The sequence below is a fragment of the Molossus molossus genome, unplaced genomic scaffold (genome assembly GCF_014108415.1).
Source record: "Molossus molossus isolate mMolMol1 unplaced genomic scaffold, mMolMol1.p scaffold_m16_p_1, whole genome shotgun sequence".
Lineage (NCBI taxonomy): Eukaryota > Metazoa > Chordata > Mammalia > Chiroptera > Molossidae > Molossus > Molossus molossus.
This window is the reverse complement of record NW_023425344.1, coordinates 143,809,783-143,837,438: the sequence shown is the minus strand read 5'-3', so window position 1 is coordinate 143,837,438 and position 27,656 is coordinate 143,809,783. Positions and strand designations below refer to the sequence as shown.

The following is a 27,656-nucleotide window of genomic DNA, read 5'->3' as shown; positions in this document are numbered from 1 at the left end:
AAATCTCTGATATCCCACCTGCAGGAATGGTGATTTGTTTGGTCTGGGGTGGGTCCCAGGCATCAGTTTTTTGATAACAGCTTTATTGGTTTAATTAACATAGTATGTAATTCACTCATTTTTGAAGTGTATGGTTTAGTGTTGTTTTTTTTTAGTATATTCAGTGGGTAATCATTACACAATAATTTAAAATTTTTTCATCACTCAGAAAGAAACCTTGTACCCATTAGTTATTTCTCATTCCAACCCCATTCTCCCTCCCTCCAGCCCTAGGCAAAAACTTTTCACCCTCTATCTCTATCGATTTACCTATTCTGGACATTTCATACACACAGAATCGTATATATGTTATCTTTTGTGAATAGCTCCTGTTACTTAGCTTAGTGTTTGTAGAGTCATCCATAATCTGTGAATATTATTCCATTGTATGGGTAATACCACATTTTGTTTATCTGTTCATTGGTTGATATTTGGGTTGTTTCCAGTTTTGGGCTATCTTGAATAATGCTGTTATGAACATACTGTAGAAGGTTTGTGTGGATGTGTTTTCATTTCTCTAGGAATGGAATTGTTGGGTCATAAGAGTAACTCTGTTTAACATGTTGAAGAACTGCCAATATCTTCCTGTACGTGTATGAAGGTTCCAGTCGCCATACATCCTCTCCGGCACTGGTTTTTGCTTTTTGATTAGTGTATAGCTACCTAGTGGGTACAAAGTGATTATCTTATTATTTTGATCTACTTTTCCTTGATTAGTAATGATGTTGAGCATCTTTTCATGTGTTTATCAGCCATTTGTTTGTTTTTGGAGAAATGTCTATTCAGATCTTTTGCTCCTTTCTAATTGGGTTGTATTTTTGTTACTGAGTTGTAACATTGTTTAAAAAATATTTTGGTAGTCTCATGTCATGTATCTTATTTGCAAATATTCTCTCATTCTCTGGGTTGCCTTTTCACTTTCTTGATGGTGCCTTTTGATGCATAAGTTTTTAATTTTTATTAAGTCCAATGTATCTGTTTTGTCTTTGGATGCTTTGTGCTCTGTTTGGTGTTATATCTAAGAAACCACTACTTAACCCAAGGTCACAAAGATTTATTCATTTTCTCTTAGGAGTCTCAGCTCTTACATTTCTGTCTATGATTCACTTTGAGCTAATTTTTGTGTTTGGTGCAAGATAGGCGTTCAGATTCCTTCTTTTGCATGTGGACATCCAATTATTCCATAATTATTTGTTGAAAAGGCACTAGTATTTATATTTAAATGTTGTTTACTGAGAACATAGATTGCAGAGAATAGTATAATGAATCTGCATGTACCCAAGTATATCCAGCTTCAGGAGTTACTATTCTGTCACTTTGTTTTATTTACCATGTCCCCCAAAGTTTTTATTTCTTTCTGGAGTATTTTAAATGCAATTCCATTAGTTCTAGCAGTTCTCCAGGTGATTCTAATGTGCAGCCAAGGTTGAATTACTATTGGAAGAGGATTATCCAGATATTGTCATATAAATATGATATTTAGAAATCATTTTGAAATTTACTGTTTAGCTCCTAGCTAAAGGTTATTCATTTTAAAATGATATTAAACATTTAAATACTTAAATCTAGTTGAGGATTCAAATCTGTCATCAAAATCATGTAGCCCCTTTCTTGGATATTTACTGGTTTCTCAAAACCAGGGCGTTAAGTCTTCAGCACTGCAGACTGTTCCATTGGATTAGAGTAATCACACATCATATTACTGCTTCTGTCCCCCTTTTCAGTTCCCTCTGCTGCCTGACTTGGTTTTGTCTTCTAGGTATATCCCCACCGCAGCTGCGTTCGGCGGTTTGTGCATTGGCGCCCTGTCAGTGTTGGCCGACTTCCTAGGGGCCATTGGCTCTGGCACTGGAATTCTGCTCGCAGTTACTATTATTTATCAGTATTTTGAAATATTTGTTAAGGAACAGGCTGAAGTAGGTGGGATGGGTGCTTTGTTTTTCTAAATGTTCCAGTACTTTTTTGTGTGAAGAGAAAACATTTTGACACATTGTTTTTGTCAAATAATGCTGGCTCCCCTCTTCTCCCCTCATTTTTTTTCAAGTGCTAACTGTTCCATTTCTGAAATGGGCACCGAGCTAAGCCTGTGTGCAGCATTAGTACCAGCTGCCTTAAAACTAAAGTTTACATTATTCATTAGAAAATATACATGTAGTGTTGCCTGTGATGCTGAAAACCAATGTACCCGCCTTGCCGTGTTCAGTTGTGACGGTGAGGTAACGTGGATCAGTTTTGCACACAATATTCAAAACACTCAGTATTGCCCCCACTTGTTTAAAAATAAATATAGTTCAAATTGTCACTTTCCAGTATTTTGGACTTATCTATATTTTAGATATAATTACTTTTTATACTTTTTAAACTCGTAGTATCCATGTTCCAACCCTCCCTTTCCATTCCTTCCCTTTTATTTGTCCCTTTTCAAAGCAGCCACTTAGCCCAGATGGGCAAAATCAAGTTTCTTCAAGCTCTGTCACTAGAAAAACTACTTATAATTATTATTCTTGTTTTCCATTCCTCTTTCTTCCCAGTGATAGCACAATTGGTGCTGTTTTTACTGTATTGGCTATGCCTTTGAATTCCAAGTCACTTGAGAATGCTCTTTCAAGATACCATGTCCCAGTTGTTTTATTTAAAAACCCTAAAGCAAAGATCTAATTCTCAAGCAATGTCTGTAGTTCAGTGGGGGTGAACAAGGAGTAATTCATGCTAGGAATCTGTATACGTTGTTGTACTTTATAGCAGCAACATGAGTGTAAACAGTAGATAACAAACTTTTATTTAATACAACTGTTTCAGTTGTGTTGGAAAAATAAAAATCTGATATTAAATGCTTTGTGTAGGTTCATTGTATTCATACAGAATCTGTCCTGAGGTGCCTATTGCAAGAGGTCAAATGTAATTAGTGTATAATCCTAAAATATTGAGGGACAGTGACCAACTTAAGGTTCCTCAGTTATGTCACTAACATTTGGAAGCAGGAAAACACTGGTCTCAAATGATATCCCAGCCCCCATTTGAAATAGTAGCAGTTCTTTATCAATAACTTATTTTTAAAGTATGTGCTTTATTGTCCAAAAAGAGATCAGATTTAATTTTTGAAAGACTTCCTTTTCAAAAGTATTATTTTCCATTGTTTTTTACCTTTTTGTTAAGTATATTTTATTTAGCTTAGGTTCACAAAGCCAAATAACTACAGGGGCAAGGCAGATAAAGTAAAAGCTGGCAGGACAGCAAGGATGGTCAAGGGGTGAACATCTCAGGGTGCAGACCATTGTTACCATAGAAATAGGGACCTAGTGTTGTTTTTATCTGTTTTGTTTTTTTCCAAGAGAAGGTAAAAAAATATGGCTTTCATGGGAAATCTTCAACTTATTTTATTTCAAGAGAGAGAGAGAGAAACATCCATGTGAGAGAAACATCCATGTGAGAGAAACATCAACCGGCTGCCTCCTGCATGCCCCCTAACTGGGGATCGAGCCCACAACCCAGGCATGTGCTCTGACTGGGAAACCAATCAGGAGCTCTCTGTCCATGGGATGACGCTCAATCCACTGAGCCACACGAGCTAGGCGGAAACCTTCAACTTTTAAATTCTGACAAATTAGCAGTGCGAGTCAATGAAAATGTCTAGTCTACAGGTTCTCAAACTGAGTAATTTCCAAAGTATAGCCTTTGATGTTTATAGATAACATAAATGGCATTTAGGGTTCTGTTCTAGGGTTTAGCTGACAGTTCCACATTGCACTCTTAGGAGGAGTAAAAAGCAGCAAGGACAGGTAGGAGTTATGAATATCTCCATCAATAGTTAAGAGTATATTTTTTAGTTCCTATGAGGAGGGGCTCAGGAAGAGCTGTTCTGTTTGGAGAGACAGGGCTATGTTAGAGTGTGTATTTTATATATGCCTTATTTCTTGATTTTGAAGGAGGGTGGTAACAAGGGAAATTAGAGAACTTGGTCCTTGAGAGGGAAAAGGATTAAGATCTCTGGAGAATTATGAGGCCCATGTTTAAAAAGGGGTTATAGGCACAAGGGAAGGCTAGTATTAGAGCAGGTAGTTGGGGCTTAATTTTCACAATATATATTGGGAGAGTTGACTTGATCTGTACAGGGCTCTGATTCCAGAATTCTTTCCATCCTTATCTAAGAAGTACAAGATAAAGATCTTATATTTATGCTCATAAAAGTATCTATAGTAGACAAATGAACTATATTGCAGCATTTTTGGCATTAGTACCCTGATTTTATCTGGTTCTCAGGGGCCTGGCTAACCCCTGGGTCCAGAGCTTGAATCATCAATTAGGGCTGGCCCATGAGAATCATTCGGAGACTTCTGCTGGGGGCTAAGCTGAAAAGACAACGATCCTGAAATCGCTGGAGGCCATAACAGTCAACCCAAGAGCTCCAGCTCAGTTAAGAGGTAAGGAGATGGCCCAGTAACCCTGGTAGACCTTTTGTATGACATGCATTAGGCATGGCACAAGCCAGAAATAATCCTATTTTTCCCTTTCAAGTAGTTTGTATTGGGTTTCTGGTATTTGGTAACCTTGCTGGCTATAATCATGGTTGAACATCAAGACAATAATGCCCCAAATTATATAAATCTTATTACTATGGATTTGGTTTTTTAGAAACTTCAAGTACTTTTCTGAGGTAACAATAGGAAATGAAATTCTCAAGTACGTCCACATGCTTCATATCATGAATGTTACACTCTGTTGATTTTTATATCCTCTGCTACACAAGTTAACTCTGTATCTCTATATAGCAGATAATTCAATTAGGAGGGTCCAAGAAAGTCCCTTTATAGGCTTCTTTTAAAACTGTTTAAACACTAATGTAGTAAATTGTTATTAGCATACTCAGCTATAGAATTTTATGTTGGAGGTTTGAGGGTGGGAATAGTTGACCTAATTTAGAATTCAGGTCTTCTATAGAAATACCCCTCTCTCTTGGACTAGAATATATAACCGCTGAAGTTTAGAAAAATGGATTAGACATATTTGCATTTAGCTTTTGAATGAAGGCTATAGCCTACGTATAATTACAATTCCACACCACCACATCCATTCTTTGTTGTTTTTATTTTGTGAAAAAAGGTAATTTCAAATCTCCATTAAACTTAGCTGAATACAAACTCTTAGTGAAGAGGCCTTGTGGCCTCATTTACAAAAACATTGCTGCTCTCCTCTGGCCTTAAAATTTCAGAAAGGGCACTTCAAATGGCTTTGTGTTTGCATGTTTCAGCGCCAGTGCATAGGAATAGACCCTCGCATCCACTGTCAGATGTCCTTCAGCTACCAATGCTACAGGAAGCAAAGACACAAGTTAGACAATATGGTTAATAAAGGATAATGTCTCTTAATTGTTCAGGCAGTATTTACTGAGCAACTACTATGTGCATTCCCTATGCTAGATGCTGGTGATACAGTGGTAAACAAGACATTTTCTGCCTTCAAAGATCTTACTCTAGTGGAAGAATAAAGGATATAAGAGCAGGGTTACATTTCTAGCTCAAGGCAAAAACAACAAAAAAGTTAAGAATGAAGACGAGCACATATATCAGAGATGATGATTTTGTGTGTTAAAACAGCAAAGCTTTATAAACTCACTTGTCCACTTATATAGCTTACTATTGGACTCTGCTACTGTGAAACTCCATAGTGATGACAACTCAGTAGTTTATTGAGGAATCACCTGTGTGTCTGCCTGCTGCTAGGCATATACGAAAGTTAACTGTGTGTATGATAGGATTAGAATTCTATCAAGGATGAGATGTTGGAATCTTATTACAAAGGGCTTTAATGAGAACTTCTGATTCACTCAGATGGACGTTATGATTTCAGATCTGTCTCATTTGTTTAGGAACAAGTTGAGTCATGTTAATCCTGGAAGGCAGGGTTATGTCCTACTCGGTCTGCATGGTGCTTGGTAAGTGTTGAAAGCTTATTCCTTGTAGCAAACTGAACTAAAAAACATTCCTTCCTATTTCTCAAATATGATTTGTTGAATAAATAATTTGATTACTGTATTTCAATTCTAGTAAACCTAGGAAAACTGACTTTCACCCCTCCCCCTCTCTTGCCCTGTATTTCTCTCTTCTGCGGCCAGAAGGGAAGTTAAGTGAGGTGGAAGGGAGAAGGAAGGAATTTAAAAAAATAACTTTCTAATTAAAAAAAAAAAGCATATAACATTTAAGCACTGTGTCAAAATTATCCCATTTACTTTTACTCATGCCTCCTCAGACATAGGGGCTAGCTGTCTATTGTTCCATATATGAGAAAAGCTTAGGCTATGCAAGTTGTTCAAAGTCATAACTGATACATGGTCAGCTGAGCCTCTAATCCAGTCAGATCTGTCAGACTCAAAGTTAAATCTTGCTTATAATTGATGGCCAAGACTTTCTCTGAGGAAATACCTAATTATTGAATCTTTTCATCATGAGTATTTCTAACTCTGACTTTGAATCTGGAAGGGGCTTTTACCTTAGGCCTAGTTTTTAAAACAGCAAAGTAGGAATGGAAACTTTCTGAGAATCTGAAATCACAGCAGTTTTTGAAAGATTCACTTCACTTTTCAAACAAACAACAGACATTAGAAATAAAATTGTAAGCTGCTGGTACTTAAGGGAGGAAGAAAGACACTGCTCTCAAAGCTTCAGGTCAAACAATGCTTTGAATTACTTTTTGAAATAATTGAATGAGTGAATGGGCACCTACCCAGCCTGCATAGAGGAGCTTCATAAAAGGCCTCTGTCACCCTGGCCCATGTGGCTCGGTGGTTAGAGCACTGGCCTGTGCACCAAAGGGTCTCAGGTTTGATTCCTAGTCAAGGGCATGTACCTAGGTTGCAGGTTTATTCCCAGGCCCCAGTCAGGGCAGGTGTGGGAGGCAACCAATTGATATGCCTCTTTAACATTGATGTGTCTCTCTCTTTTCCTGTCCCTCCCCCACTTACACTCTCTTTAAAAAAAAAAAAATCAATGGAAAAAATATTTTTGGGTAAGGATTAATGGGGGGAAAAAAAAGGCCGCTGTACAGTATATCCTGATGTACTTATAGCAAAGGCTATTTGTCCACATAACCTTACTTTTTTCTTTTTACAAAATCCCTAAGAGATGGGCTGGCCAGGAATTACACAATGTAACTAGATGGCCAGTAATTTACTAAGGATCACACAGTCAGTTAGTATGGTTCATTATATTAGCATATTGCACTTAGCATATAATAGATATCAATATTTATAGAAGCAATATTATTCAATTCTCTTTTAACTTTTACCCTGTACAAAGAACCATCTAACATACTAGCATATTTGAGGGTCAGCTAAGTGATATCTATTTATGCCTCTGCATTACCACAGGTTAAAGATTTAAGATACAGAATGTTTGGGCTAGTAAGTGGGAATATCATCTTGACTATTCTATAGGAGAAAAAATGATCCACTGAAAGCTTTCACTGACATGGAATGTTGTGCTCATATTTTTAAACTCTATGCCACCCAGAAAGGAGAATTACTATTGGCCAACTGCAGTTTTATAATAAGTTCTAGATATTTGACTTTAAGGAGGAAGAATATTAAGAAACAATTATATTTAGTTCCCCTTTGCTGGGGATGGGGAAAGGGAAACTAGACAAAATTGGGTAATAATCTCAAGAATGCTTACCTTCAAGTCTGTTCATCAAGTCATTCTTTGGCAAGGAAATTACTTCCATAAATTCTAAATAAACAAACTCCAAGTGAAAACAAAGCTAAAGAACAGGAGAGCCCACCAGAACAACACAAAAGCCTGTAGTCATTACCACTACATTAAGCCATATACATGGTCAGCCACTGGGAGTCCAATAACATACCTCCATCTCCTGAAAAATAAACAGAAGGAGAACATTTTAGCAAGGCCTGGAGTGGTAAAATACTGGAAGACTTTTGTGCAAGACATCAAAAAAGGCTATAAGGTGTTCAGGAGAGCCGCCCAATGTGCTTTCTGGCCCAGGAGCCAGAAGGAGTGGGACTGAGAGGAAACCGAAAAGAAAGTCAGAGGGAGCAGTGTGTAGGTGTGGCTGGAGATGGCAGGCTGCTGCGGATCTGAGACTAGTGGTCCCTGGACAAAATGAAAGGTGGTGGGTGCCTGTCAACTTTAGAGGGAGGGTGGGGAACATCTAATTGCTTACGGTGCTGGAAACCTCAGCCACCCCAATTCTACCTTTTCTTAACCTCACTTCTCTATCTACACAATCTGTGTGAGTGTGAACTCAGATCTTACTGTTTTTTTTTTAACAAAGGCTATAAGAATTAGCCCTGGCCGGTTTGGCTCAGCGGTTAGAGCATCGGCCTGTGGTCCTGAGAGACCCGGGTTCGGTTCCCGCTAGGGGCATGTACCTCGGTTGCAGTTTGTCCCCGGCCCTGGTCGGTTGTGCGGGTGGCAGCCACTCGATGTGTTCCTTTCACATTGATGTTTCTCTCTCTCTCTCTCTCTGTTCCTCTCTCTCCCTCCCACTCTACCTGAACAAAAAATGGAAAAAATGTCCTCCGGTGAGGATTAAAAAAAAAAAAAGAATTGCCCTGGCCGGTTTGACTCAGCGGTTAGAGTGTCGGCCTGTGGTCTGGAGAGACCCGGGTTCGGTTCCTGCTGGGGGCGCGTGCCTCAGTTGCGGTTTGTCCCCGGCCCTGATTGGGTCGTGTGGGTGGCGACCACTCGATGTGTCCCTTTCACGTCGATGTTTCTCTCTCTCTCCCCCTCCCACTCTATCTGAACAAAATATCATAAAAAATGTCCTCGGGTGAGGATTAAAAAAAAAAGGCTATAAGAATTTAACAAATCTCGGTCACAAAGTTTACCATTTTAAAGGTATAATTTAGTGGCATTAAATAGACTCACATTGTACAAACATCAGCACTGTCCATCTTCAGAACTTTTTAATCATCCCAAAATGGAAACTTGGTACCCATTAAACACTAACTTCACCATCCCTGTTGACCTCTATTTTGTAGATACACTGACTTTAGGTATCTCATATTAGTGGAATCACAATATTTGCCCTTCTGAGTCTGGCTTCTTCCACTTAGCACAATGTTTCCAAGGTTTATCCAAGTTATAGCATGTATCAGCACATTTTACTGTTTTATGGCTGAATGTTATTCCATCGTGTGAATATACCACATTTTGTTATCCATTCATCTGTTAATGGGTTGTTTCTACCTTTTGGATACTGTGATTAACGCTATATGAACATTGGTGTACAAGTTATCTATTTGAAGCCTGTTTTCAATTCCTAGGAGTATAATTGGGTGTGTACCTAGGAGTGTAGTTGGGTGCATACATAGGAGTGTAATTGCCGGATCATATGGTGATTCTATGTTTAACACTGAGGAAGCACCAAATTCTTTCCAGAGCATGTTATATATATATATTGGCTAGTTTAAATATCAAGCACTTAAAATTAGCTGAAATGGGATACTGAAACATTTAGGAACAACTGGAGGATGAGAAATGAAGACTATCACTCTCGTACCCAGTTTCTTGTGGTGTATCAATACCTCTTTTTTTTAAATCCTCACCTGACGGTATTTTCCCATTTATCTTCAAGTAGAGTGGGAGGGAGGGAGAGAGAGAGAAACAGTGACATGAGAGGGATACAACAACTGCCTCCCACATGACCCTAACCAGGGCCGGGGATAAACTGCAACTGAGGTACAGGCCCCTGACCGCATTTGAACCTGAGACTCATTGGTCCAAGGGCTGATGCTCCGACTGCTAAGCCAAACTGGCCAGGGCTCAACACCTCTTTTAAGGGGTTAGGGGAGGACATGGAACTGACAGAGGCATTAAAGCTAATTCCAAACTTGCTAAGAAATATAGGACAAAGAATTTCCTAAAAGCTTTTCTAAGCTAATGTCCTGTAACAATTACTTAAGCCATTCCTATAAATATGAAAACAGAAATTAATGATTTTGATGATTTTCACTGTTTACTATTAAGTCCTATAGCTAATATTACTAAGTGAAAATAAATAGAAAATATGGAAATGTACAACTTAACGTTTTATATAAAGAAACCATAAAAATCAGCCCTGCTGGTGTGGCTCAGTTGTTGAGCGTCAACCCATGCACTAAGACGTCGCCAGTTCTATTCCTGGTCAGGGCACATGCCCAGGTTGTGGGCCTGATCCCCGGTTGGGGGCATGTAGGAGGCGGCTAGCCAATCGATGTTCTCTCTCTTTGATGTTTCCATCTCTTTCTCCCTCTCCCTCCCTCTGTCTCTCTCATATATCAATAAAGAAAAAGAAAAAAAAGAAAGCATAAAAATCAAGGAAGTGGTAAAAGAAAAATGCTAAAATACACAAAATCATGAAAATAGCCAAGAATACTAATGAAATATCCACAAAAGGCTACTATTCTTTTGACCAATCAAAAATCAATCTAGTAACTAGAAGTTAAAAGATATTAAATGCAATTCATCTACCTTAAACATAGCCATTGTTCACTTACCTAGCTTTGCCTTAGGTCTTACATTTTCAGCCTCATCTCCATTAATAGTTACTGTCACGATGTGTGTGGTACAGTTTGACAAACCTGGATCCATACATATAACTACGGAGAGAAGCAACAGGTCATCTTTACAGACATCAGTCAGATGTCACGTTTCATGACTTAAATATCCTTAGCAGAAGACTGGTCTCATAATTCCCATAACACAGAATTTATGCAGGAAAACTAGTCTACTCTAGTCACTTAGTATATGCTGTAGAACTGTAGAGCATGTAAGTAATCAGTACTCATATTTTTCCCAGAGTTCCTAAGTTTCGTAAGTCTAGGGGTTAGATTGTACTATACAACTCACATGTTGTAAATCCTTCCACTACATCAAGAAAAAAATCTTCTAGAGAGGAACATGGCATGTGGATGAGGTGTGTATGTAATAAAGCTTAGAATGTGGAAAACTGGAAACAACACCATTTCCTACTTCTTCTCCAGCTCCAGGTCCTTCCTGCTCAAATTTGCTCTCACTTAGAGGGGAGGGGATGACCACGTGTAGATGGTGCCCAGATCTAATTATGATTTCTCATCAGTGAATTAACCAAAATAAAAGCCATCTGAATTTTGACCATAAAGAACACCCAAAAAATCAATCCTTTTACACATAGAAGAATCTACTGCTTGGCTAATTTTCATAGTTTGTCCCCAAGTACACATCTGGACAGCAATACAAACCTGGAGAGCATTCAGCAATATCACCTTTATAGCCAGTTTCTTCTTCCAGCTCGCGCAGAGCAGCTGCTTCTGGGCTTTCATTGTCATCTATAAGACCTGGAAATCCAAAGCACTTGTGAGGCAGGAGAGGGAAATCAACTTTTCTTTGAAATTCTCCTAACATAGCTGCTGCTAGCTACATGAAAAGAATCAGAGGACTGTGAAAAGTAGTCTTACAGATAAAACTGAGGTTTGTAATTTTTATTAAAAAAAAAAAAAAAGACGGATTGCCCTGGCCGGTTTGGCTTAGTGGTTAGAGCATTGGCTTGTGGACCAAAGAGTCACGGGTTCGATTCCAGTCCAGGGCATGCACCTAGGTGGATGTTCAGTCCCCGGACCTGGTTGGGTCTAGCGGGAGGCAGCCAATAGATGTGTCCCTTTTGCATAGATGTTTCTCTTGCTTTCTCCCTCCCTCCTTTCCACTCTATCTAAAAATGAATGAAAATATCCTCAGGTGAGGATTAACAACAAAAATAATAATAAATAATGAAAGGGCAAAAGAATGAAACTCTAGGCAGGTTAAGTTGGTTACGACAGTTCTCATCTGTTCTTAGACCTAGATTGTTTTCATAAGCATCTCAGTACTAATGTTCTTCTACAGCATAGGCAGCATCAATCTGTGAGGACAACTGGCTTGTTGGTGGCTGACTGGTCCAGGTTTTGACCTAGCTATGTGACTACAGCACAGGAAGCCTGTTGCTTTTTTTGTTTCCTCTTATATAAAATGGGGACAGTTGTTACCTATTTGCCTTACTCTCTCACAGAACAATATTGAGACCCTGTAGTGAAATACTGAGTTGAAGATCACCTCTGAGGACAACAGAAAGGACAGAACTGAAGGCTGGTGGACTGTAGGTAACTACCATGGTCATTGTGAGGAGTAAATAGAGGCCAAGTGGGAGGAAGACAGTAGCAATTCTGAGTGATTTTCCTGAAAGGAATAAGAACTGCAAAAAGAAAGGTGAAATAATAGGCTGCTCAGTTACTTTTAAAATTACTAATTTTTTGGGGGAAAATGGCAAGTAAATAAGAAAGAAAAGAAAGTTATTTATACATGGAATAGGATGGTGTTTAAAAATATAAAACTTGCCTGGCCAGTGTGGCTCGGTGGATTGAGAGTCATCCCATGGACTGAGACCTGGTTTGATTCCCGGTCAGGGCACGTGCCCAGGTTGAGGGCTCGATCCCCAGGAGGGGGTGTGCAGGAGGCAGCCGATTGATGTTTCTCTCTCCCTCTCCCTCAAAAAAATCAATAAAAACATATTTTAATGTATATATATATATATATATGTATATATATATATATATATATATATATATATATATAAATTAAACCACTAATGATAAATGAGATCTAATCCTTTCTGATGGAACAGCTCAATTAAGTCCTATAATAATACACTATATAAGTTCTAGATAACTTACTGTACAACTGAAATACTTTAATGGAAATTAAGACAATTCCCTTGGCTTACATAGGGGAGTGTCATGCTATCTTTTCCATTCACAGATTTTGGAGTCTGGCCTCATTATTACTGTAAATTTCTTGTCAGAGGCAGATCACTAGTGATAGAAGATGAAGTAAATTGACAAATTAGTGAAAAGCAATTACTCAAAGAGTCTAGAAAGAATGTGAAAAAGAGGAGAGCAAGTGCCTTTGAAAGGTGAGCTGTGACACCACATCTTTCATCGTCTCCATGGATGATTGGACCAGGAGAGTGTGGCTAGAGGCACTTCACTACAGAAATGGTTTCATTGGCCCAGCCGGTGTGGCTCAGTGATTGAGTGTGGACCCATGCACCAAGAGGTCACCAGTTCGATTCCCAGTCAGGGCACATGCCTGGGTTGTGGACCCAATTCCCAGTAGGGTGCATGCAGGAGGCGGCCAGTAGATGTTGTCTCATCAATGTTTCCATCTCTCTCCTCCTCTCCCTTCCTTTCTCTCTCAAATCAATAGAGAAAAAAATTTATGTTTTAAAAAGAAAGAAATGGTTTTATTGAACTTGAAAGCCCATGGACAGACACAAAGGTGTTAAATGTCTAAGTCCTGCAGTACTCAGACTCTGTCTTGACTCAACCCAACAAGTCCCAAAGAGTATTTTCCCCCCTATGTTTAGTGGCTCACCTGCAGGGAATTCCAGGCAGTAGCTTCCCATGGGTGGACGGAACTGTTTCACCAGAACAATACATTCATAATGAAGAGTTCTTTGCAGCACTGGGATAATCGTCACACCTGTCACCAGGAAATAAAATGAAGTCCCTAATGAAAGGTCAGTCATGCTAGCAACCTGTTTATAGCAATCTAATAAAATCCCTATTTCAAAGAAATGCTATATCTGAAATCTACCTCATATTTGCCCTTAGCAATACGGACTTAAAAGCTACAGTACTTGGCAGTTAACTTGGAAGTTATTTTCACTTAAAAATGTAGTTAAAGAGTTGTCCTGGCTGGTGGCTCAATGGTTAGAGCATCATCTCATGTAGCAAAAGATCGAAGGTTTGATTCCTGGTCAGGGTGCGTGTGTGAGGCAACCAATCGATGTCTCTCTCTGTCTCTCTCTCCATCCTTCCCTCCCTCTCAAAATCAATAAAAAACATCCTTGGGTGAGGTTTTTAAAAAAAATGTAATTAAAGAAAAAGTAATCACACTTCTATGTTGTTTTTAAATCAAGTGAGTTCCAGGTTACTTGGACTTAAAATAAAAACAAAGCCCCACTGGGATCTAGAAAACACTACTCAGGAGAAGTACCCCACCCCGACCTCTCCCCTGCAACACTTTCCCAGCAGTAAAAAAACAGCACAGAATAAAAAAATAAAAGGAAGAAACAAGATGTATTCCCCAAATTCCCCTAGACCAGAGGTGAGTTTCAGGATTGTTTCTGGGACCTTTGCAGTCAAACCATTCACTCCTGGAAGGGAAAGTGAACTGAATGAATAGTTGTTCCCTAATTCCATTTCCTCATCAACTATAAAGCACTTGGTTAAGAGTGTGAAGTGCAAATAAATTTTCCAAATTAAAAGCTCTCACCTAGATCCTTTGAACAGAATACAAAGGATTTCTATGAGTTGTAACATACCTAGACACAGTATGTGGCTTCAAATTCTACTGATTTGTGTCTGGCTATAAATATTAGTACATCTTCCCTCAAAAACACTGTTTGGAGCTTAGATACCAGGAGGCAGAAGTTATTTATAAAGAAAGCTTGATTTAGTTACATAGCATTGCAAAATGAATACTAGATTTAAAGAGAAAAATCATAATTGAAAATAACCCTGCCCTGAAATCTCAGTTACAGTAAAAAACAAACAAACCATAACACAACCCCCCCCCCTTGGGGGGAGGGGAGAGGGTATGGTGGAGATAAATGGAGATGGAAAAAGTAAAATAAAATAATTGAAAACAACAACAAAACAAACACAACCCTCCTGCACCTAGCCTACTACAGCAATATGTGTTAGCTTCTCTTAGGAAGGGTTATAATAGTTCTGCACTCATACCATCAGCCGACTGTCCTTTCCTGGTTGCACGTTTCACAGTTTCCCAAGTTCTGTTTAGGCAGAGAAGAAGAAATAAAATCATTAGCGCTAAAGAGAAAAATGTTCTTAGGTTTTGTGTGTATAGCAAGAATTTTACAAATGCAAAGCATGCAAATATACAAATGGTCAACAAGACCACAGCAGTGAAGATCATTCTTTAAAAAGCCAATTGTACCGTTTTATAATTGCCAACGGACATTTGCCTCTCTGGGTGCTGTCATTTGAACTGCTTTTCAAATCAATTACTTGAAACACTTTAGTTTGGATCATAAATCTGGAGGGGAGCAGCACGGCTGGTGACTACAGCTTTCTAAGCTGATAAGCAGTGTATGCACTGTAAGCCCGTATGAAAAAAGGATACTCTGCACAATGAGAACCTAGTGAGTTCGTTACTTACACAATCTAGATTTAAAGTCTGTGATGTAAAATACACTATTTAAGAAAGCAGGACCTTTCCATTTATTAACTGAGGAATTTTTTTTCCCCCTTGATTGATATATATATATCTATATATGTATATATATATATATTTTTTTTTTTTAGAGAGAGGAAGGGAGAGGGAGAGAGAGATAGAAATATCAATGGGATTGGGCCCACAACCTAGGCATTTGCCCTGACCGGGAATCGAACCGGTGACCTCTTGGAGCATGGGTCGACGCTCAACCACTGAGCCACCCAGGCTGGGCTTAACTGAGGAATTCTTAAATTTAGGAGCATGCTCTACTGTGCTTGTGTGACATCTTATTTAAGGGAAAATGTCCCCAGAAGAAAACGAGGTTTTCTGCTCCTGTTTATGGCTTCATTAATGACAAGTTATTTGTTTCAGGGGAATGTTGTACCGAAACTCCAGTTATTGGCACAATCATGTTGCTTGTGGGGGTAGGAGGGGCATCTGAGAGAAATTCCCCCTTTACTCTCATTCCTTAAATAGAAAAAAGCAGTGGTAAGAGATGGGAGTGAAGAAGGAAATAATTTTGGATCCAAGAGAAGACATCTGAGTGGCTCTGGGGATTAGGATAAGAAAGGCATCAACATCATCTCCTTAGAGTAACAGTGAGTATAAGATGTGTTACTTGGAGGAACCCTCAGACTTTTTATCTGGTTTGAGGTTTGACTCTTGCCACATTTGTTCTTTTTTTTTTTAAATCCTCACCCGAGGATATTTTTCCATTTTTCTTCAGATAGAGTAGGAGGGAGACAGAGAGAGAGAGAAATATCAACGTGAGAGAGACACATTGACTGGTTGCTTCCTGTACAACCCCTACCAGGGCTGGGGATGAACTGCAACTAAGGTACGTGCTCTTGAGCCGAATCAAACCCAAGACTCATTGGTCTGCAGGCCGACACTCCAACTACTGAGCCAAACCGGCCAGGGCTTGACACATTTCTATTTTAAAAATATTGAGATATTTTATCTAGTTAACAAAAAACAACTTGCTGTATACTGTAGATTTTTCAAGTATTGTACCCAAATTCTGCAGGGCAAATATGTCAAAAAGAACCTATGAAAATCAGACAGATTACTATGACAACTCACAGCTGCCCAGTGTTCCTGTTAGTAGCAAGAAGCCAGCCAACACGCAATTCTGATAAGTCATTAATATGGATTGCAAGAGACAAAACACCTTTTGCTTAGCTTTCTGCTGCCTCTTAAGGTTAGTCCTAAAGACTGAAGAAGACAATGCCAGGAAAAGCACTGAAGGTCCCATCCCAAATACACTAGGAATAAGGGAAAAAGAGCATCATTATAGTAGTAAAGATGAGATAAATAAGCAGTAATGAATGAGCCATCAATTATGAGCAGTAAAATATAAATGCATTTATAAGAAACACTAGAATGCCCCATGAAAGCTCTAGTCATCTTTAAAGGGACTCTGAGAGTTGTACATTGGGTTGAGTCAGAAAATTTTAGTCTCTATTACCTACTGTCTAACCCATAGCCACAACCTCCTCAAGACTTTTCTTTTGTAAAACTTGGGAGTTAAGAGCATGTTATTTCACAAGCCTCTTGTAGCTTTAGAATTCTGATTCTGGTTAAAGTTACTCCACTTTTTAGTCTTTGCTATTACAGGAAAAGTCGTTTTGCTCTCTTCCCTCTGGTCAATAAACACAAGAGGTTGGAAGGGCCACAAGAAAATGACTTCAGTTTTGTCCTGAATGTCAACAAAAGGGCATAATGCCAGCATACTTGTACACTTCTAAAATTAATTCTATAGCCTCTTCCATGAATAAGACAGCAAAACAAAGGATTCTCTAGCTATTTTATCCTTATGTGCATGCTTTTATATCAGGTAATAGATAAAACATTTTATAAATTTATAAATTGTAGCCTACTGCAAAGTACAGAGCTTCTTCATTCTCCCACACTTGACATTCTGTTTGAAATGTCAGTGCTTCACAGAAGACCTCTTTGGAGGCTGTGAGGAAGACCTACGTGAGGAAGACTGGAGATGAGTAGGCCATGTAAGTATGAGTTTGGTAGACTTTAAGCCTCAAACTACTGAAGCGATTCTCTGTAGGTGAGACCTAATGAGTGTTTTGAAATAATCCCCAAATGATTCTGATGCACAGCCCCAATTATGATGCTGGAAGGAAGAGAGAGAGACCGCTGGTGCAAACCAACACGTGCTCCTTAGACTGACTAGTGTTAAGGGTTTTATTTTGTGTTATAAACTTAAACAACTTCATGGGGAAGAAACTCAAATGATATCACTGTAAGCTGCGTTCTAGCCTCTGTCTATAGTTTCACAAATATAAGTCATTGGGACATACTGTGCTCCCTAAGGCTTAGGCCTTGCCACATTTCTAAATCCCTACTTTGTTCATATTTAGTTCTATACATCAAATTCACTTTAAATAATAGATAATATACTCTTCGACAGTGTTGTTGGATCATAGTATGCTTAGCTTTCTTTTGGGTTTTAATTTAACAGTGCTATGGATATCTTAATGTTTCCCACAGCTATCCAACATTGGGCCTTATTAATATTTTTGCCAGTATAATAGATATAATCAAAAGTTGTTCATATTACTGACAAGTCCATGTACTTTTGCACTGATGATAGATGTATTTCCTCACAAAGAAAATGTGTTCTTGTTTGATCACTTAAATGGAGTTTTTATATTAATGAATTTATATCATATAATCTAGATACTAAATTTAGATTTTTGTATTTTCTCATTCCGTTTTATTCCTTATATTTCATTAAGTAAATGCTTAATCTATTTTAATACATTTTTGATACTTATAAAAATTACTAAACAGAAAATCTGAAAAATAAAAGACAGAAATGTTAATCATACAGCTACCATTAATATTTTTCTAGTTTTTCTTCTTGCTTTTACTTACACATTATTTGGCAGAGTTTAAAAAACATATAAACAATTTCCTATTCTGTTATCAATTTACTATTCTCATATTGCTGGGTGGTCTTCATAATCTGCTTTGTGCATGGATGCATAGATTTTATAAAATTATTACACTATAATAATCCCTTATTTTTAGGATGTTTCGGTTGCTTTCAATTTATTTTTTAAAAATTTGATGACCATTTTTAAGGCATAAATCTGATTCCAAATAGTTTTCTTAGGGAGAGTCTCAGACCTCACAGTGACCTGGCTCCAAACAGCCCTAGTATCTTTAAGATGATTGATACATATTGTGAAATGCTTTACAAAATGTTTTTTTTCCAATTTACATTTCCATGAGCAAGGTGTAAGCATGTAACTTTTACCTCAAACACAGCAATATTTCCTCTTTAATTCTAATGTAGAGATTAGAATTGGTTTAATTAGAAAGAAGGAACCTGCATTGTTAATTATTTTGCTGTTTTATCAGCTTAAATTAGGCTTGTCCCACAAGTTTTAGGTTCACACCAAACTACTTGGGGAGATGGTGTTAAAATAGCTTCCTGACTAGTTACTATAACAATTTTACAATATAATCTTATTCAGAGATTATAAGTGATTCAGACATTCTAACAATGGGAAAACAGCTAAATTAGATTATTTAAGATAGAGTTTACAATGAGGAAAATATCGACGTTTAAGTCAAACACTAAGTAGAGAATTTGAGAACCTCCCAATACCGAGCATTTTACAAAGGAAAAAATATAGTTTACCTTGTTTTACCAGTAGGATCCATGTAAGTTGTTTTTTCAAACTTGACCCATTTTCCTTCTGCAATTAACTAAAAGGAGATCAGATGACAAATAAATTGGGGAGTTTTCAAACTGAGTTGTTTTTAATTTAGAAGGTTTTTTTTCTTTTCACATTTTCTCTATATAGCCCTCCCAATTATCATGTTTCCCTTCCAATCATTCATGTGCAAGTTTTCATTGTTTGTTTTTGTTTTTATCCTCACCCGAGGACATTTTTCCATTTTTTGTTCAGGTAGAGTGGGAGGGAGAGAGAGGAACAGAGAGAGAGAGAGAGAAACATCGACGTGAAAGGAACACATCGAGTGGCTGCCACCCTCACAACCGACCAGGGCCGGGGACAAACTGCAACCGAGGTCATGTGCAAGTTTTCAGTTGAGAGTACTAAATGTTGTTTTCCTGGGGGGGGGTGGTTCTGCTTCCATTTGGAGTTTTGGAGGTAGTACTGAGACATAAAAAGAAAACTCTTGGGGTGGGGTGGGGTGGGCTGGGGAAGGAAGACTAGAAGGAAGCACAAAGGAGTGAGGGGGTTCTCTGGGATGCTCCTCATATTTGGGCCTCTGATCTGAGTGCTAGTCATATAGGCATATGTGTTTAATATGTGAACTCATCAGTGCCATTTTACTTTCAATGACTACAAAGCAAAGTTGACTAAGGGGAAACCATGTCCAATGACAGGGTTTCCAATCTGAGTGGCACACTCAGCATCTTTCTGCCTAGACATTGAGTAGTTTAGGTTCCCAGGACTAACTTACTATGGCACTATACTGTATTAACAGGAAAGTGACACTGTGTACATATAGCAGTAGATGCTCTGACTATGCCGTCTTTCACTTCTTTTTTTTTTTTAATCCTCACCCGAGGACATTTTCCCATTTTTTTGTTTAGATAGAATGGGAGGGGGAGAGAGGAACAGAGAGAGAGAGAGAAACATCGATGTGAAAGGAACACATCGAGTGGCTGCCACCCGCACGACCGACCAGGGCCGGGGACAAACTGCAACCGAGGTACGTACCCTTAGCGGAAACCGAACCCGGGTCTCTCTGGACCGCAGGTTGACGCTCTAACCGCTGAGCCAAACCGGCCAGGGCCGTCTTTCACTTCTTACCAGAAACAACCTACTTATTACCAGCACATCTATTCACAGGTAACATGAAGAGATTTTTATTTTTAAAAATATGTGTTTATTGATTTTGTTAGAGAGGAAGGGAGAGAGAGAAGTATCGATCGGCCGCCTCCTGGACACCCCCTACTGGGGATTGAATCCAAAACCTGGGCCTGTGCCCTGACCAGGAATCAAACCAGGGACCTCTCAGTCCATGGGACAATGCTCAATCCACTGACCCACACTGGCAAGGTAGCATGGAGAGGTTTTTATTTTTATTTATCTTTTAACAGGAAAATAGTCTGATTTTTATTTTTGCATGTTATTCTCAAGTATATGATTACAATAATTTCATACATCCCTATATGATTTTCTTTTTATGTATTTTTTTTTTTACAAAGTGTAGAGGAGGGACATTACAATATTTAATAGGATATTTCTACAGAAAATAACATATTTTCTCCTTGTAAAAATATGTATCTCTTTAAAACATTTAACTGAAACATCAAAATTTTTTTTTTTTATAATCCTCACCCAAGGACATTTTTCCATTTTTTGTTCAGATAGAGTGGGAGGGGGGGGGAGAGAGAGAGAAATATCAACGTGAAAGGGACACATTGAGTGGCTGCCACCCGCACAACCCAACCAGGGCCGGGGACAAACTGCAAGTGAGGTACGTGCCCTTAGTGGGAAATGAACCCGGGTCTCTCTGGACCTCAGACCAACGCTCTAACTGCTGAGCCAAACCAGCCAGGGCCAAATTTTTTAGCTTTACTAATCAAAATTATTTTAAGAATTAAAACTAGGTTGTAACTAATGTCAGTACATAATAGTGACTAATTTCATTTTTTCTTTACACAGACAAATACACTTTGTCACATTCACTTGACCAAACCCTTAAACACCTTTTAAAGGTTTCAGTGTTGTGCTTTAAAAATAACTATGTATGATTCCAGACTGTTTAAGAGAAATATAAAGTACATAAAATGCTATGTTCCTTATCTTTCAGTATATTTATAAATATATAGTTAGATGGCCAATTACATTTTCTGTATTAATTTTATAGGATGTTTTAGAATTAATAAAATTCCACTTTCATTTAAGCATTTTACATTACCTCTGGGAAAAATAAAAAATAAGGGAGATTTTAAAGGTTCTCACACACACACACACAAAAATAGATAAAGCTTTCAAGAATAGTATTGCAGAGACCAATGAATCAAGCAATTTTAAGTTGTTATTTTTATCCTCACCTGAGGACATTTTTATTTTCAGATGGAGCGGGAGGGTGAAGGGAAGGGAGGGAGAGAGAAACATTGATGTGAGAGAGACACATCACCTGGTTGCCACCCACACAACCCCAACCGGGGCCAGGGACGAACCGCAACTGAGATACATGCCCTTAGCGGGAACTGAACCCGGGACTCTCGGATCCGCAGGCCAAGGCTCCATCTGCTGAGCCAAACTGGCCAGGGCTATTGTGGGTTTTTTTCTTAATTATGTTATGGAGGCCAAGAGGGCACCGGAACTCCCTCTGGGACAGGTACATGCCTTAGTTTTGACTGGCATTCAGGGTGAAGTTCATACCAGCTTAAAGTACTTGATTTAGAGCTGGACTAAATCGATCCAGCACTTCAGAGGCTTCCCAAACACCCAATATTTAGATTTCTGACCCTATAAACTCTTGAAGACAGGTATCAACGGCAAAGAGAAAGATGAAAGGTAAAAACCTAAACACGCAGAGGATGGAGCACCATAAGGAAGTGGCACGGCAGCTCCAAGTGGGAAGAAAAGTCCTAAATCTCCCACGACTGCTAGGTACACGGGTGCAGCCAGCCAATTTAAGGACCCCAAAACGGTTTTATTCTCCAAAATTTATCTCAACATTATGAAATTCTAATGAACCATATTTATGTTATGAATTAATGACTCTGAGTCAGAACTATTTGTTTAAAAAAAGTCAACTATGACCCTGACTGGTTTGGCTCAATGGTTGGAGTGTTGGTCCACAGACCAAAGAATTGCAGTTCGATTCGGGTCAAGGGCACATACCTCTGTTGCACTTAGGTCCCCTGCCCAGGTTGGGGTCCTTCAGGAGGCAACCAATTGATGTGTGTCTCTCTCTCCTTCCCACTCTATCTGAAGATAAATGGAAAAATATCCTCGGGTGAGGACTTAGGAAAAACAACACAAAATAAAAAAGTTAACTCTCAAGGAAAAACACAACGGTGAAAGACTAGGTGATGTTCCAAGTAAGGCCTCAGATTTTCCTCATGCACTTAAAACATACCTTTATGTTCTAATCAAAACCAGCTTAAATGGTCAAAGCCAAGTTAAATGGACTTAATAGAGTACTAGCAAGGTAAGCAAGGTAAATAGTTAAATAAATATAAAACTAACAAGACAATTTCAGTATAGAAGCAAGGATTACTTCATTAAAAGGAACTTGCTTGTTGTTACTTTTTCCCATTGATAAAGCACACTGATTGGAATTCAGAACACTATTGAACAAAATGTAAAAAAAAAGTCAACCAAAAGCAATACTGTTTTTATACACAGCATAAACCAATATACAGTACTGTATGTGAATGAGACTGCTTAGGCCAACATCTCTAGAAATGTCTGCAGAAGTATTGTTGGTGCAGGCCCCCTTTTTTTAAGATGCTCCGCATTGTGTGCTGGTTCTTTTCTGAAGGTCTCTGGAACCCTTTCTCGCAGTGCTCACAAAGTGAGGGGTCTTTCGTTATCAGTGTAAATAACGTGTGTTTAAAGCCTCAGGTATCTGTAGTGCTTGACTCACAGTACTCACACAGATACATTTTCCTGCCACTGTGTCTTCATATGCTTTTTAAGCTCATTTTGTTGCCTACATCCCTTTCTACATCTCTTACGCCTAAATGGAAGACCTTTTGTGTGAACCAGAGAATATGGTGACTTAGAACAAATGGATCTGCAATTTTTTTACCCTTGTGGGCAGCCACGTGTTTCTTGATTTTTTTTTTTTAATCCTCACCCGAGGATATATATTTTTTTATCTTCAGATAGAATGGGAAGGAGAGAAAGGGGGAGAGAGAGAGAGAGAGAGAGAGAGAGAGAGAGAGAGAGAGAGAAAAGCATCGATGTGAGAGGGACACATCGACCAGTTGCCTCCTGCATGACCCCAACCAGGGCTGGGGATTAACTGCAACCGAGGTAAGTGCCCTGGGCTGGAATCGAACCTGGGACTCATTGGTCCATGGGCCGACACTCTAATCACTGAGCCAAATCGGCCAGGGCCGGAACATCTTTCTATAACATCCTCGATGGCATCTTGGATTACAACTGAGTCTAGGTCATCAGGAACAAAGTTATGCAGTTATGTCTAAATCCACAACATCTGAAACAAAACAGTTTCTTGTACTTCCACAACAGTTTAGTCACCATCTATGTGTGTAGCATCAGCTCCTTATAGGACTGTTGTGATGATCAAATAGGAAATGTATGGGAAGTGTTCTCAAAAACTGTTCTGAAAAATTGTTGCATCAAAAAGTGAGTTTAGCTGTTGTGCTTGTAATTCAAAGTCTATCTTCATCCATGGCCTTTCATTTTCATCAGTCACAGCTCCTCATGCCTGCAGCCTTCACCTCCTGGCCAGGCCTTAGCCCTCTGTGGTTCCCTTGCCCACGGCAGCATGGACTAGGAGAAGCCCCTCAACTGCCTCCCAACCCCTGTCCATTTGTGGAGCACACCTCTGCCACTTGGGGCAGCTAGGCTCCTCCTTGGGCCCAACTGCAGCCTCCTCAGGGCCTGCTGGGCGCTGTTGGTCGCTCACCAGGGACCAGGTCACTGCACGCTAGGCTCTGTGCCTGTAGGGGCACCAGACCACATGGAGATTTTTAAATTTTAAAAAAGAATTGCAGAAAGGTGTCAAGATCAGAGTTCCAAGATGAAGGATTTAAAATGTATCCATTGCAATGGTTCCTATAGGAAGAGACTTTTTAAAAGCTAAACTGAGTCGTAGCATAAAAGACATACATTTGCTCTGGAATTTGGACTACAACTAAAAAGTTAGATTTTTGTTGTTATACATACTGAGACCATAAACAGCTAATTAAGATGTGATATCTAAGTATGAAATGTCTAAGCCCTAAAACTCACCTGTGATTTATTGTTCTACCCAGGGAAACTTTTATTAAAAATTGAGAATTTTTCTATCAACAGCCACAGTCCACTTTTAAATCAGTCTCAATTTCACTAATACATATAATTAAAAGGGATACACTACTACTCCCACACAAGAGCACAATGACCCTGAGTCCTAAAAAGAGAGCAGGAACAATGTACAAAAACTGTCTTTAAGAATTAAAAACAATAATTTGAAACAACAAATAGTCTATACATTTCTTTGAAACTTAGTTTTATGTGGGGAGAGGAAAGGGAACTGAAAAACAATTTATACCTCCTCTGAAATAATAAACTGTTTGGTTTTTCGAGGAGAATCCACTGGTTGCTGGTTTTCCATTTTCAAACTAGTTAGTGTTTCCAGTTCTTAGGCAAGAAGTTCAAACTGCAAGAGAAAGAGATCTGTTTAAGCTACATTTATTTTTCTGAATTAAACATTTGGTCAAAGCACTTAAGACGTGAAAATCTAATGTGTCATCAAAGCTACTTTTCTCATGAGGATCTAAGAGAACTGCCCTAGATGGAAAAGTAAACGCAAAGGCCCTAGAAACATCCAGGGAATAACTTAAAGCCATCCCATTAGGTCCAGTCCACAGTAGCCAAGTTCCTTCTGTGTATGTACTAGAACACCTTAGGTAACATTCTTAGATCTTCTAACTCCAAATTTAATAGACTTCCCAAGGGAACAGTACAAAGACTGTATACTACTCCCCATGCCACCCCTCAACTATTTACAGCTCAACTTGAAGACTGTAGGCTGGCTATTTTTTTCTTCCATTTAATTTTTTTTTTTTAACTTGTGGTAAGTGGATATATACCATGTTAATAATTTTAAAATGTACACTTCAGTGGTATTGAATACATTCACATTATTGTAGCCCATTCACTTTAAAGTTTTAACATGTCCAAGTCACAGTTCACTAGTACTACAAGATCTGTGAGGAGCAGTCCCATCCCATTTGTTTCTACTACTCTCTCCTATATCTTGGTTAAATTCCTTCATTTTGTACCCTGTCTGCACATCTTGTTTTCTATCTTCAAAGTTGGTTGATAGTCTGGCTGCATGCAGAATTATGGGCTAAAAATAATTTTCTGTCAGAAATTGGGAAGAGGCGGTCAGTTGTTTTGCTTCCAGTGTTGCTGTTGCAAAATCTGAAACCATTCTGATTCTTGATCCTTTTTCTTAGAGACCTACTTTCTTTCTTTACAAACTTGTAGTTATTAATGTCTCCATGTTGATGTTACCGGATTACTCAAGTGGGTCCTTTCAATCTGGAAACTTCAGACTGTGCTTCTTGATGGGGAACTTTTCTTGAATTATTTCACCAATAACCTCCCCTGCCCCATTTTCTCGGCTCTTTTTCAGGAACTGCTATTTAGCTGTTGGATTTTCTGAATTGATCCTCTGTCTTGCTTTTTTCATTCCTATTTTCTGTTTCCTTGTTACTTACATTTCTCAGTGGCTCTTCCAGCCCTTCACTGCACTTAAATTCCATAGTTCCCTAACCCACACCACCTCCCAACTTTAGCTCTAGGGAAAATATAAATGTTTCTTCTGGGACCTGAAGTGATAATTAAACTACCATCATATCTTTAGTAATTACCTCAGCACGTTTCCCATGCTAAACACAACCAACAAAACAATCAATCAATCTTCCTATAATCGCTTTCTCCTCCAACATTATTGGAATTCTTGAAAGAACAGGTGATGCTATTTTTACCCTGATTATCATAATCTACTTTCCTAACTAGATTTACCATCATTCCCAAGCTAGAAATAAGTATCTCCAATCCCTTATTCTTCTCTACCAACCATAACTTACCCACTGCAAGTCCTAAAAATTCTACCACTAACATTTATTGAAAGTGTCATCTCTACCATCACTACTCCTACTTAACATGAAATGATTTTCAAAACTATCTCCTAGACACTAGATATTTATTTACATTGTTCCCATATGACCCAGTAATTTCACTCCTAGGTATATAACCAAGAGAAATGAAACATGCTCATATAAAACCTTGTACAGAAATGTTCGTGGAAGTATTATTCCTAATAGCCCCAAAGTAAAGACAACCTAAATGTCTTATCAATTGATAAATGGGTAAATAAAATTTTGTATTACATACAATGGAATATTATTCAGCCATAAAAAGGAATAAAGTTCTCACACATGCTACAACATGGATGAACTTTGGCAATATCTGTGCTAAGTGAAAGAAGCCAGACACAAAAGGCCAAATATCATGATTCCATTTACATGAAACATCCAGAATAGGCAAATCCACAGAGACAGAAGGCAGATTAGTGGTTGCCAAGGGATTTGGGGAAGAAAGGGAATAGGGAGTGACTGCTTATGGGTATGGTGTTTCTTTTTGATGAAAATGTCCTAGAATTAAATGGTGATAGTGGAAATCCTGTGAATATACTAAAAACCAATGAATTTTACAGTTTAAGGTGAATTTTATGGTGTGTGAATTACATCTCAATTAACAACCATTAATTTTATAGTCTTAAAATCTCCAACAGGCAAATGTTCAGGACAGCTTCGCTGCTGAAGGTCATGCTGGGTCCGAAGACTGACAAAGCTAGGAGACTAGTCAAGGAGTTCCGCCTTGGACTCAGCAGGCTAGTGATGCATGGCTCTACTGAGCATCCACTTTACTCTCCTCTGGGTATATATTTTGCCTGATGCACAACACATATTTCTGTTGTAAAATTAAATGTATTTCTTACTGTATTAAAATGTCATCAACATTGTTGCTTGCCAATTATGGGTAACACTAGAAATTAAATTTCCAATAAGGACTTTGGCAAAGAAGCAAAATTCGAGGCCTTAGGTAAGAAAAGGTGGCCATATATATGCTAAATAAAAAACAATGAGGATGAGAGAAAGATATATCTCTACATCTTCACACACATTTAAACTGAAAAAGTGTGCACAAACTAATTTAATATTTGTAAAAACCAAGTACTGACTATCTTAGGTAAGCTGGCTAAAGCAGCTTGTGGCAGAGCCACTGAAGGTGAGAGAACATCCCCAGTGCTAGGAATAAAGCTGTGGACAGAACAAAGGCCCTGCCCTGTGGGAGTTTACTTTCTCGTAAGAAGAAGGGGAGAAAAAGCGAGGAACAATAAACACAGTTTATGCTGGGTGACTGTTTTATAGAAGAAGATTAAGAAGGACAAGGAGAGTGAAGACGATGCAGTGATTTGCTAATCTATAGAGCTATCAGGAAAGGCCTCTTTAGTGACATCTGAAAAGAGGCTTGAAAGTAATCAAGAAGCTACATGGATAGTTAGGTATTTAGACAGACATTTAGCATACTGACCACATGCATATAGAATGAGAAAACAGGAAGTTATTCCTTTGAAAGTGCCACAGATAGTAATTTACTAGGTAAA

General features: G+C 38.6%; 2 protein-coding genes across 6 annotated transcripts in view; one reads left to right on the top strand and one right to left on the bottom strand.

The window, feature by feature from the left end:
- Nucleotides 1-15,895, top strand: part of SEC61A2 (SEC61 translocon subunit alpha 2) — a 45,239-nt gene extending 29,344 nt beyond the window's left edge. The window contains exons 12-15 of one of the 3 annotated variants that reach the window (XR_004956406.1): nt 4,344-4,460; nt 5,906-5,971; nt 12,055-12,145; nt 15,759-15,895. Coding sequence is in view for 1 of the 3 variants with exons in the window: in XM_036239976.1 (XP_036095869.1) it covers nt 1,799-1,985 (187 nt within the window). In the remaining 2 variants the exon portion in view is untranslated. Of the gene's footprint in view, nt 1-1,798; nt 3,517-4,299; nt 4,461-5,905; nt 5,972-12,054; nt 12,146-15,758 lie in introns of those variants that run through there. The other 2 variants (XR_004956405.1, XM_036239976.1) reach the window with 2 other exon arrangements.
- Nucleotides 5,112-27,656, bottom strand: part of NUDT5 (nudix hydrolase 5) — a 29,300-nt gene continuing 6,755 nt past the window's right edge. For 2 of the 3 annotated variants that reach the window (XM_036240042.1, XM_036240032.1), the window contains exons 2-10: nt 24,528-24,635; nt 18,949-19,016; nt 14,789-14,838; nt 13,416-13,523; nt 11,252-11,347; nt 10,529-10,630; nt 7,894-7,902; nt 7,707-7,760; nt 5,112-5,346 (exon numbers count right to left, since the gene is read on the bottom strand). In XM_036240042.1, coding sequence (XP_036095935.1) covers nt 5,237-5,346; nt 7,707-7,760; nt 7,894-7,902; nt 10,529-10,630; nt 11,252-11,347; nt 13,416-13,523; nt 14,789-14,838; nt 18,949-19,016; nt 24,528-24,590 — 660 coding nt within the window. In that variant the 5' untranslated portion in view covers nt 24,591-24,635 and the 3' untranslated portion in view covers nt 5,112-5,236. Of the gene's footprint in view, nt 5,347-7,706; nt 7,761-7,893; nt 7,903-10,528; nt 10,631-11,251; nt 11,348-13,415; nt 13,524-14,788; nt 14,839-16,452; nt 16,547-18,948; nt 19,017-24,527; nt 24,636-27,656 lie in introns of those variants that run through there. The other variant, XM_036240049.1, reaches the window with a different exon arrangement.